The sequence below is a fragment of the Peromyscus californicus genome, unplaced genomic scaffold, assembly GCF_007827085.1.
Source record: "Peromyscus californicus insignis strain IS unplaced genomic scaffold, ASM782708v3 Scaffold_9__1_contigs__length_137607984, whole genome shotgun sequence".
Taxonomy (NCBI): Eukaryota; Metazoa; Chordata; class Mammalia; order Rodentia; family Cricetidae; genus Peromyscus; species Peromyscus californicus.
In genome coordinates this window covers 12543099-12554978 of record NW_026294617.1, presented here as the reverse complement: position 1 = coordinate 12554978, position 11880 = coordinate 12543099, and the positions used below count along the sequence as shown (strand labels likewise).

Below are 11880 nucleotides of genomic sequence, written 5' to 3'. Positions count from 1 at the left end.
TGGGATGTGTACTCTGTGAATGAGTACTTTCTTGCCTGCCAAGCACCTGAAACAGTGCTTGGAGCACTGGAGTTCAGTATTTAGTCAATGTCTGAACTGGTCAATACTAAAGTAACAAGCAGCCTCAAGGGTTCAGGCACCTAAGGTCAGAGGACTGACTTACACACAACAGAATTTTATAAAGTCCTTTTTGAAAGCTAAGATAGACTAATGATGTACCACAAGGTGGCAGGGAAAAGAGAAGTATGCATAAGTGTTATAGTTTGCTGGTTTTCCTCAGTTAGGACCCAAACCCACGTCCTAACCACACTACATGTTATTTGACAGGATAAAGTTAATTAACAAAAGCCAATAATTTCAGTGTGTCATAAGGTTTAAGGGTTACTTTCTTTGTAGGTCTCACTGAGCTCAACGAATGAAATCCAATTTCATTTTCACTCCCCACCCGACATCAGACAAATGAGCAGAACTGAAGATGCTGTAACCTGCAGCCTCTCCTGCTGACATCCACTGCTCCGAGGCACAGGAAGTAGCACCTGCTGTGCGGAGTAGGCCCCCCCTCCCCAGGCAGTCTTTGAGCTCACCTCTCAAACTCTCTGGTCTTTGTGTACTCTTGGGCTCCTTTACTAATCACTATTAAGAAATCTTGCGTCAAAACAAATGGCACACGTTCCCGTTTATAACCAAATTTCTTCTTCTTGTGATCCAAAAAGTGCCCAAAATCTATATGAAACAGCTTTCAAAAATAAGAAACCACATTTCAGTTTAGCATGCAGACATAAAAGACCTTGACTTAACACACCTAAAGAACCGGAAAGCACTTTAAAGACTGTACCTGTCCATCATCTTTCACCATGATGTTGCTGTTGTGCCGGTCTCCAATTCCCAAGATGAAGGTTGCCACGCAGTACCCAGCACATGACCTCGTGAATAGGTCAATGGCTGCATCGTATCTACAGAGAACAAATAAATACCTCATGGGTGGTGTGGAAATAGTGGCTGGGGCCAAACTGGGGAAATATGGCTGAAGTTTCACATTAATATTGGGAGAAAAGAATGTCTGAAGACCTGAGAAGTTTTGAGATTCTTAAGTCTTCAGGGAAATTTGTAGATGTTCCTTGACCTAATCATAATTCTAACTGGAATGAAAGAAACATCATGATTCTCTCTCCGTGGTATGTGTGTGTGTGTGTGTGTGTGTGTGTGTGTGTGTGTGTGTGTGTGTGTGTGCTTGTGCGCACACGCATGTGTCAAGGTCAGAGGTCAACACTAGGTGCCTTCTATTACTCATCACCTTATTCTTATTCATTCAAGGATTTTTACTTATGTGAATTTTTGTGTGAATGTATCCATAAAAGAGGGTAGGAGCCCATGAGCTAGAGATAAGCAGCTGAGTTGTCAGACGTGGGTGCTGGGAAGCAAACCTGAGTCCTCTGGACGAGCAGCACATGCTTTTAACCTCTGAGCCATCTCTTCAGCATCTCACCACCTTAGTTTTTTGAAGCAATGTCTCTCACTGAACCTAGGACTCACCAACTGGCTAGACTTGCTGGCCAGTCAGCCAGCCCCTGAGATAGAGCTGTTCCAGCTCCCTGCTTCAAGCATGGGGCTATAGCCCCATGCCACAAGGCTTTATAAAAGGGTGCTAGTCATTCAGGATTTCATGCTTGTGCAAAAGTAGGTCATCAACTGAGTCATCTCTCCAGCCCCCCAATTTTCTTTTATTCTGAGACATGGTCTTACACTGCACCCCAGGCTGGCCTTGAACTCACAGCACACAACAATCCTCCTGGCTTAGTCTCTTGGGTGCTGGAATAAGCCACAATGTGCAGGAGAAAATTATTATTAATTTTTTGAGGGTCTCACTATATAGCCCTGGTTAGCCTGGAACTCACTGTGTAGACTAGGCTGGCTTCACATTCAAGAGAGATCTACCTGCCTCTGCCTCTGCCTCTCTGTGTTGCTTAGGCTGGTCTGGAACTTAAAGATCCACCTACTTGAGCCTCCCAAGTGCTTGGTTAAGGCATATGCCATCATTGATAGTGCTGAAAATTCATTTCTAAAATATCATTTTTACCAAATTAGAAGTAAAAATTTGCACGTATATTACTTTTGAGTAAGATTTACTTTTATTTTTAATTATATATGTCTGTATGGGCATGTGCACTTGAGTGAAGGTGCCATGGAGGCCAGAAAAGGCCATCAGATTCCTTGGAAGTGATTGTAAGGGACCCCATGTGGTACTGGGGACTGAACTCGGGTCCTTCAGAAAAGGAGTATGTACTCTTAACTGCTGCACCATGTCTCCAGCAACAAATGTTCATTTGGTTCATGATTAAAAGAAAATGTGAGATACAAGGTGAATTGTGGGAGCCCGTTCTCAGGTTCCTCCTGGCTTTATCCAGCAGGTCCGCATAGAGGATGATTAGACCACGGGCCTAAGTGCAGGTGTCTGGGATGGTCTGCACTTGGCTGTGCTGGGGGAGGAGGTCTTTTGCTCCACCCCTTGGCGTCTCTATAAAAACCCTGGGGCAGAGACAGTCGGGCCCGTTGGAATAGGTTCCAGGCCCTCTTGAGGCTATCCTTTATTTTCTATCTGTTTATCTCTGCGATATTCTCCGCAATAAATCCTTCTATCTAATATTTCCTGCTGCTCACACTCAAGAAAACTCTGGGGAACTGTGGGGGTGGTGGGTAAACGCCCCACAGAATGGCGCCATGAACAGGGACTAAAGAAAAAAGAAAAAGGACTAAAGAAAAAAAGGGGGGACTAAAAAAAGGGGGGACTAAAGACAAATGAACAGGGACTAAAGACAAAGTAATAGGGACTAAAGATAAAGGAAAATAATAGTTTTATTACAGAGTTTTTGGCGAAAGTGCTGAGTTCAGCCCTGCCAGTGGATAAGGCATGCCGGTGTTATGGAAAATATGTATTTTTTATATATATTGAGAGGCAGGGGTTTTATCCTCGAGAGAAAAGGAAAGCGGACTGAAAGGATGTCCGATGCTGCAGCGAAATTCTCTTCTGTCAAAATTTTCTATCTTGTATCGCTTTCTCAATTTCTATCTGTGAAAAAATAAGTATAAGGCTTAGGGTAGTAATATAGTGTAGGAAAAACTTAGAAGTGTAAGATTGTGTAGAAAAAATAAGTAAGGCAACTAGACAGAAAAACTCTTCAATTTTCTAACTTTGGGGGCTCTGAATGCAAACTGGAAAAAAATCTTTCTTTGGGCTTTTTGGGTAGTAAAAAAGCTCTTCTTTGAGCTTATAGGGAAGAAAAAGTTTCCTATGGAAGCTTTTGACCTGGGGACAGCTGAAATGCTAAGTCCAAGTGGCAGGAGAAAGTGATTTCTCCCTGAGGCAAAAATGGAGGTGTAAAAAGCCAAAAAGTTTAAAGTTGGGAAGTTTTGGGAAAAGTTGGTCTTTCTCTCGGGAAAAAACCTTTCTCAAACTATAAAGCTTTTCTTGGAAAATTTGGGGGAAAAAAATCTCTAAAAAGCCTTAATCTTTCTCAAATTAAAAGCTCTCAAGCTTAAAAACTAAAGCCTTTAACTTTCTCTCTCAGAAGGACAAAAATTAGAATCACCTGAAGATATTAAGTATAAGGCCCACCTGTGATTAGCTCTAAGGGAAAACAACAAACCTCTTAAGACAGCAAAACCTAAGTTCTCTTTCAAGCTTTAAAAATCCTCCCTGCAATGCAGGAGGCAGGGACAAGTTCCTAAAAACCTCTTCTAAACTCTGTCTTTTCAAGCTAGTAAAAAAGTGGGTCAGAGTACCCTGAGGGAAACGCTTGGGAGAGTGTGGGTAAAGAGCTACAGAGAGCCCAAAAGGGCAGGAAACTTTACCTGAGAAAAGCAAAAAAGCCAAGCTTTTCAGTTACAGCCCAGCTGAGGCATCAAGGGTTTTGTTTCTGAGTGAGCTATGAAAAAGTGCTCCCAATCGTCCTAAGCAAAGATACCCGGAAGCGATGCAAACTATTAGCATTATATCCTCAAGCAAAAACCCAGAGGCGACTGGCCAGCATCTCTGAGTTGGGGTGCATTTCGGGGATACTAGGGTTCCTGCAGTTGTAAACTTCCTGGAGCCCAGAGCTGAGGCAGGAAGGTGCAGGAGGACCCAGGGGAAGATTGCTAATGAACAACCAGAGCTAAAGCCGGTGGGAACGGCACAGTTGTCTGCTTTCCTACAAGTCCCGGGTTGATGGGTCCACAGCTGCAAAAAGAAATCTGAGAAAAAAGCTTTCCTATCAGAATAAGGACCTTTCTGGGAAAACAGTAAAGCTGAACTGTGTCTGAAGCAGTTGTGCTGCTGAGTCAGAACGCTGTCTGGGGAAAGAGTCCAGCCAGGGCAAAACAGAACTATCCAGGAGTAAAGCTTTCTTTTCTGCCAGAGAAAGCACCTCTTTGAGAAAAGCTTTGTTTCAACTGACTCCCGTGAGATGGTGTAGCCCTAAGGGGTGATTGCCTCTGGCATAAGCTCTGTCCTTGAGCACCAAGACAAGCAAACCCAACCAACCCACTGGGGGACTGGGCCAGGTGAAGGCCTGATGAAGCAAAGCACCTGTCCTAATGGGAGTTTAGAAATGGCAAAAACCTCCCTTGTTAGATTTTCAGTCTGTATGCAAACCACACAGACCCCGAAAACAGAAACAGACAAAAAGCCCCTACCTTCAGTAGCAGGGAAAGCCACCACTGTAGTGTCGGAAACTGTTTCTGGGGTAGAGGGGATAAACTGAGACCAAACTGGGAACTTTCTGAAAGACTCTGAAGAAACAGAAGGGACAGATACCTCCCCAGAAAATGCATGCCCTGAAAAAGCTGCTAGAATTTGAGGCAGATTTGGGGGGAGAAAAAAAGCCCCTACCTCCAAAAACAGCTAGCAGAGGAACAGAGCTGCAGACAGATACCTGAAGCTCTGCATCTGGGGAGGAAGGAACAAGCAAAATGAGAATAAAGTCAGTGGGAGAAAAATCTCTCCGAAGGAGCTATGGAAAAACTGTTGTGAATGTTTTTCACTGACTGGCTAAGACAAACACAAGCCCCGAGGAAAGTTGCTATCAGAAATGCCAGCCTCAATGTGCGCTAATGAGGCAGGTGCAGTTCTGATTTGGGGCCAGTGTCTGATGAAGGAGAAACACCTGTTAAAAGCCAGTTGAGGAGAGAATAGAAATCTCCCAATGTGCCATAGTTGAAAATGTAAAATGCTTGTTCAAATCTCCCATTGCAAAAACAAAAAACTTTGTTCAAACCTCCCGGGAAAGAATTTGTAAGCAAGCCTGGTAAAAGAATCAGTTGACTCTCAGACCCGAAAAGAACTATGGGAAATGACTGATATAAGGGACTGATACTATTATGGACTGATATAAGGGAAATGCATTCTGGGAAATAGGAAAGGTAGTTTTTCCGCTAATGATGGCGACATTGCCCTGAAACACTTGCCAGCTCGAAAATACGTTCATGGTAAACTTAAGATACAGCTTTTAAAAGAATAAGGAGGAAAATCATCTAAGAGTTTAAGTGTCCGTTCCAATGAAAAATTGAAAGGACACGGAGCTAGGCGCTTCGCAGTTTGGGGCTCCCTTGGTAAAATGCCTTATTTACCCTAATAGCTGTGCAAAGTTTTTACAGTAGTTGGAAGACAAAAAGCTACCTTTAAGAGCAAACAAGCCACTTTAAAATCCTTAAGAAAGCAAGAGAGCAGTTTATACACTGAACGTTGTCTTAGATATGAAGAAACTTATGTGAAATTGAAAATTATTTACCTCTTGAACAAATAGCCTGCAACGAGTGATTCCTTTGTAAATCTAACTAAGGGGATAAGAAACAGGCATTCAAAAAAGAAATGACTGCTTTATAGATGGGAAACAAACTTCAGAAAATCTAGCTGTCTTACAAAAGAGTTGCTTCACCTGAAAGTTCCTTATAAGAAATCAATGCTAAATATCACAGCTGCTAATATCAGAAGTTAAAGCGAGTGAAGTGAAAATACTAAATACAGTTTGGAGCTGTGCCACTTGTGGCTTTACTAGCTCCTTTAGAAAAATACTTCATATCACCTAATAGCTGTGCAGTATTTGGCGAAGAGCTTTACAGCAGCTAAATACAGTAATTTCACCCTCAGCGTGAAGTGAAGTTTTTCAGTAGAACAAACCAAAAGTACTGCTGTAATAGAAACGTTTGTCTGAATTGTACTTAGGGGAGCTATTATAAATTTGGGTGAAGGGGGACAGCCTCTAGTTAAAAACTGTCTACCGCTGACAGTGCATCTCTGCCGGTCCGGAACAGCTGAGAGAACTGGCAACTTTGGAGTGTGGTGTCATCCTGGGAAGGTTACAGTCCCCTAGCAACAACTATCACAATTCTATAACAACACTCACTAAATTCCAGTGCTTTATAACAAAACTGACTATAAACTCTAAAGTCTAGAAATGATGTACGTACTTCCTGTCTAGTTAAGAGATAGTGATAATTAAGAGTAAGAAGTAGAAAAAATTTAAATAAGATGTGAGTTTGTAGAAAAAATTCTGTCTTGTTAGATCTGTGTTAAGAAACCTTTAGGTGTTTGCTAAGTTAAATATATGCTAATGGTAGCCCTATATAAGTTTGTAAAATAGATCTATAGAGTTCCTTTAAGAATATAAGCTTGCAAGAAGTATCTAAGGTAGTCTTAAGACATGTAGTAATAAGCTTGTAAGAAGTAAAGATGCTAGTTGTAAATGTAAGTTTAAATAAGAAATAAGATGGAATGAACATAAGAAATATATAAGAAGTAATAAGAAATATATTTGCTAAAGTAGTTCTATAGTTTCCTTAAGGAGTATAAATAAGTAGATATTAATACGTTATATGTGAGTTTGTAAAAAAACGTAAATGTTGAATGTGAGTCTAAATGCTTTGCAAGGCAAATGTTATATGTGAGTTCAAAAAGTGTAAATGTTAAGTGTGAATCTATGCTTAATGTATATGGTGGAAAAAACCTGAGATACAGAAGTTAGTGTCCTAGGAGACTGCAAAGCAGGCAGTCTGAGCGGTTTTCAAAAGCTCCAGAAGCCGCTAAGAAGTTAAGAATGGCGGACGCCAGCACAAGGCATCTGCAGCTGAGATCCGTGGAAAATCGACGCAACACAGAAAAACCTGAGCTAATATCAAAAACGGTGCGGTTTAGAATACTACTGTACCTAAAAAGGTCTCTGGCTTGAGAATAAAAGTTTGGAGATTCTTGTTTGAACAAAAATTGTTAACTGCAAAAAGTTTTGGTTGAAAAACGTCTCTTCATATTTGGAAGTGAAAGCCTGATATCAGAATTTATTTCTTGTTTGAATTTTTTGAACTTAAAATGAGATAAAACTACAAAAGGATTTTTGTTATGGATTTCTTCATATTTGGAAGGCTCATACCAGAATTTATCATTTGAATTTTGGGACTTAAGAAATGAACAATAGAGATTTCATTGCAATGTGACAATTTTGAGTTTACTTATAGTAATGACCTAGGAACTGTTTTCTGAAATTGGGTTAAAAATGGAACTGTTTAAATGAAGAAATTTATTTCTACCTAGAATCAAGATGCAGTTTTGTGTATGCATATATGCTTTATTAATTGGTGATTCATGAATTGTTTTGTGGAACTGTTTATGTAAAAATGGAATTACTTACAGAACTGGTTTTGTGTTACAAATGGAACTGTTTAAATGGAAAAGTTTGGGTTTTCTAATTAGGCTTGAGATTTTGCTTATATTATAAAGAAAAGGGGGAGAGTTAATATTCCTTAGTCTAATTTCAAAAGTTGTTTGAGTGGATTAATGTCATGTTTTTGTTAGTAAGAAATGCAAATGGGGTATACATAGAGACTACTTTTAAAGTGTGTGAAGAGTTTTATTAAGAAACTGCTTTTGGATATTTTGCTAAAAGTTTTCCAAGTGTTCATGGTTAGATTGAAAATATTGCTTTTCAATATGGGTTTGTAGGAATTGTATAAGTTTGGGTTCCTCTAACTAGGTTTGAGATTTTGTTTAAAAAATTATAAAGAAAAGGAGGAGTTATGAGGTTGAATTATGTTTGCAGAAATTATGTTTAACCTATTGATATTGATGCACCCTGGTTTTGTGGAGTTAAGGAAATATTTAAGTTGTGAATACATCGAAGTTTTTCCTATGTTCTGTTAGCAAGAAAATTCAAATGATTGAGTTAAAGTTGTAAGACGGAGAAAATTGTTAACTATATATAGCACCATATATGCTAATTCAAATGGTTCTGTTAAGAGTTTGCTTTGAGTTGTAATATTGAGAGAATTGTGGCTATGTATAGCAATATTTATGTTAACTTGTTAATGGTAATGATGAAGCTAAGGGATTCTTTAGGTTTGTAGTCGCCTTAAGAGTTTTTGGTTTAGAAAGGGCTTGAGGCAGCTAAGACTGCTGTAGAAACCTTGGACCTAATTCAAAAGAGAAATGCCATCTATATCATCCTCTACTCCCATACTGGGAGGTGTAACAGCTATGGAGATTGCTGTAAGCCATTAATAGTTATTTTTTTTATATATTAAGAAAGGGGGACCTGTGGGACCCCGTTCTCGGGTTCCTCGTGGCTTTACCCAGCAGGTCCGCATAGAGGATTAGACCACGGGCCTAAGTGCAGGTGTCTGAGATGGTATGCACTTGACTGTGCTGGGGGAGGAGGTCTTTTTCTCCACCCCTTGGCGTCTCTATAAAAACCCAGGGGCAGAGACAGTCGGGGGCCGGGGGCCGTTGGAATAGGTTCCAGGCCCTCTCGAGGCTATCCTTTATTTTCTATCTGTTTATCTCTGCGATATTCTCCGCAATAAATCCTTCTAATATTTCCTGCTGCTCACACTCAAGAAAACTCTGGGGAGCTGTGGGGGTGGTTGGGTAAACGCCCCACAGTGAATTGGATGAGGATCCATCAAATCATAAACAGTTCTCTCATTCACTCACAACACCCTCCAATATTTCAAAAGTGCAGTGCATTATCCTGACTACAATGGTTTTCCCCTTAGCCCAGAAGTTCGCTGAGTCCACTGGAACAGCGTCTCAAGAACAAACTCACATCTCGCCCTTGTTCTTGTCCTTGAGCCACTGATGCAGGGTGTGGCTGTTGAACTGCAGTGCCCCCTTCAGGCCTCCTTTGCACTGGATCTGCATGATGGTGTGAGAGTTTCTCACCACCTCGATGAGCCCCACACAGTCCCCAATGGACAGACAGCCATAAGGCAGCATTCTGCAAAATTGACAAAGGCAGAACTTTAAAACAGCGAGTATTTTTGACTGAATTAAAATAACATCACTTCCTCACTTCTCTCCCTTTAATCCTTCTCATGCACATTCTCTTGCTCTATCTCAAATGTATGGCCTCCTTCTTTGTTGATACACACACATGCATGCACTCACATACAGACACACACACATGCACACAATCTTCCTAAATATGTAAGTACAACCTGCTCAGTCTCTATATGTACACCATGTCACTTGTGTATATATATACATGTCACTGAATAACCCAATTAGGGACTCTTCCCGGGAAGACTGCGCCTCTCCCAGCTTTCTTAGCTGCCTGTAGTCTTTGTTGAAGGCCGAAGCCTCGGGTGATTCCCTCTTCCGTGTTGGCATGTCTACTGGTGTCATTTTGTTCAGGTCTGTAAAACCGCCAATGTGGGAGCCCACAAAGATTCCAAAGAGTCAGAGTTTATGTTGCTCTCCAAGGCTGCATAACAGGGTGCAAAGGCATGGCTACCATGTGCTTTGAAGGTTCTACACTTGGTTGTATGCTGTGCTTTGAAGGTTCTACACTGGGTTGTACGCTGTGCTTTGATATTGAAAGGGGAGGCAGCTTTTGCCTTTCCCCTTGCTAGTGTATAAAGCCCATTAGAAATAAATTTGAGACTGCTGGGTATTGACCCAGGGCCCTCCTGAAGCTATCCTGTGTCTCTCTTTTTTTAATCTATATTTCTATCTAGCATTTCTCAATTCCTCACACTCTCCTTCAAGTGACCCTTTGATAGGTCGGGGCTGAACCCCAACACTGAACCCCGACATTCAAATATTTTAATAGGCCCAAAAATGTCTACATTCAATGAGTAAAATTAACATGAATGATCTTTATTATCTTATTAATCTTTAGTTTTTTATATTGACAAACCTATTCCTAAAAATGTCTGAGTTCAGCTAGAACCAAATCACTGAACATTAATATACCATTAAGTATGAAACAAAACAATCTGTATTAAAAAAGCAGCGAGGGAGGCTGGAAAGAGACAGACCAGCAGTCAAGAGCACTGGCTGCTCTTCCACAGGACTCAGGTTTGGTTTCCAGCACCTACATGGTGGCTCGCAGCCATCTGTAACTCTAGTTCCTGGAGATCCTTCTGGCCTCCATAGGCACCAGGCATGCATGTGGTGCATATACATACATGCAGGTAAAATACTTATACACATAAAACAAATTAATGTTAAAAAAAAGTAGTGAGAAGATGGACTTTCACTTTTTTTTCAAAACGTTTTTATGTCTGGGTTTGATGGCCAACTGTATTAAAAAAAAGATTTATTCATTCACTGATTATTTTTATGTGTATGTATGTGCCAGTATGTATCACATGCATGCAGGAGCCCACAGAGGTTAGAAAGGGCATCAGGTCCCTTGCAACTGGAGTTACAGGCAGTTATGAGGTGCCATGTGGATGCTGGGAACCAAATTTGGGTCCTTCTTAAGATTAGCAACTGCTGTTAAACACTGGCCCATCTCTCTAGCCCCAATGCCAGCTGTGTTTTATATACATTTCTCTAAGGAATATGCATGAGCAGTTTTTCTTATGTTGATGTTTTAGTTTTCTCTTTGAAACGAGGTCTTGCCTTGTGGTTTAGGCTGGCCTCAAACTCAAGATCCTCCTGCCTCAGCTTCCTGAGTGTATGGGTTACAGATATGTACCATCATTCTTAGTTTTATATGTGATACTTTAATTTAAGCACATGAAAAAACATCTACATACAAGTAGTAAAGAAAAGGCAGGACAAAGTCATGGTTTTCTTTGATACTATTCTATAATTAGTAAGATATTCGAGTTGCAATGTGGGCTATAAAACTGTATCAGTAAACTTCATGCTGTTCCATCTAAACTGACTTGTGTCTGAATGTGTTCTAACATTACAGATATTATGGTTCCTGTACTGGTCATGTCTGAATGTGTGTTTTAACATTAAGGACATTATGGGTCCTGTATGGTCATTTAGAAGACACTCCAGCCTGTAAGTGTCATAGATTTTTCTAAATACTGATGCTTTTCTTTTATTATGACATAACAAAAACATGTCTATCTTTTGGGTTGTTTTTTGAGCTAGGGTCTTGATAAGCAGTCCTGGCTATCCTGGTATTCTCCCTATAAAGACCAAGTCAGCCTTGAACTCTTGCCAATCCTCCTGCCTCAGTCTTTCAAATATGGGGTTACAGGTATGCAAACCATGCCCAGCCACAGTGGTTAATGCTACTACTAATATCATTCAGAAAAGTCTAAGTTGGGGAATACTGATAAACAGGTTTTCCAGAATTCTCATTTTCCTTCTGAAATTCAAACTTTATCACTGGCAACAAAAACTGCCATAGTTTTCCTTCAAGAGACACATGAGGGGTATTCATTTTCAAAGAAAACACCTGCCAAATAGCCTAACTGAATTATGCCTAGTCCAGTGATGTTCTGGTTTTGGTATTTTTGGAACAGGGATTTGCTATGTAACCCATGATGTCCCCGGTCTTGGTAGGTGTCCAAGTTGGTCTGAACTGGGGATTCTCCTGTCTTAGCATTCTTTTTTTTTTTTTTAAATTTATTTATTTATTATGTATACAGTGTTCTTCCTGCATGTATGTC

The 11880-nt window shown here is 40.5% G+C and overlaps 1 protein-coding gene across 1 annotated transcript in view; it reads right to left on the bottom strand.

Moving 5' to 3' along the window:
• Pik3ca (phosphatidylinositol-4,5-bisphosphate 3-kinase catalytic subunit alpha) overlaps positions 1 to 11880 on the bottom strand; it is a 77260-nt gene that overhangs the window by 1348 nt on the left and 64032 nt on the right. The window contains exons 18-20 of the mRNA XM_052730169.1: positions 9069 to 9239; positions 836 to 953; positions 585 to 736 (exon numbers count right to left, since the gene is read on the bottom strand). Of these exons, the coding sequence (XP_052586129.1) occupies positions 585 to 736; positions 836 to 953; positions 9069 to 9239 (441 nt within the window). The remainder of the gene's footprint in view (positions 1 to 584; positions 737 to 835; positions 954 to 9068; positions 9240 to 11880) is intronic.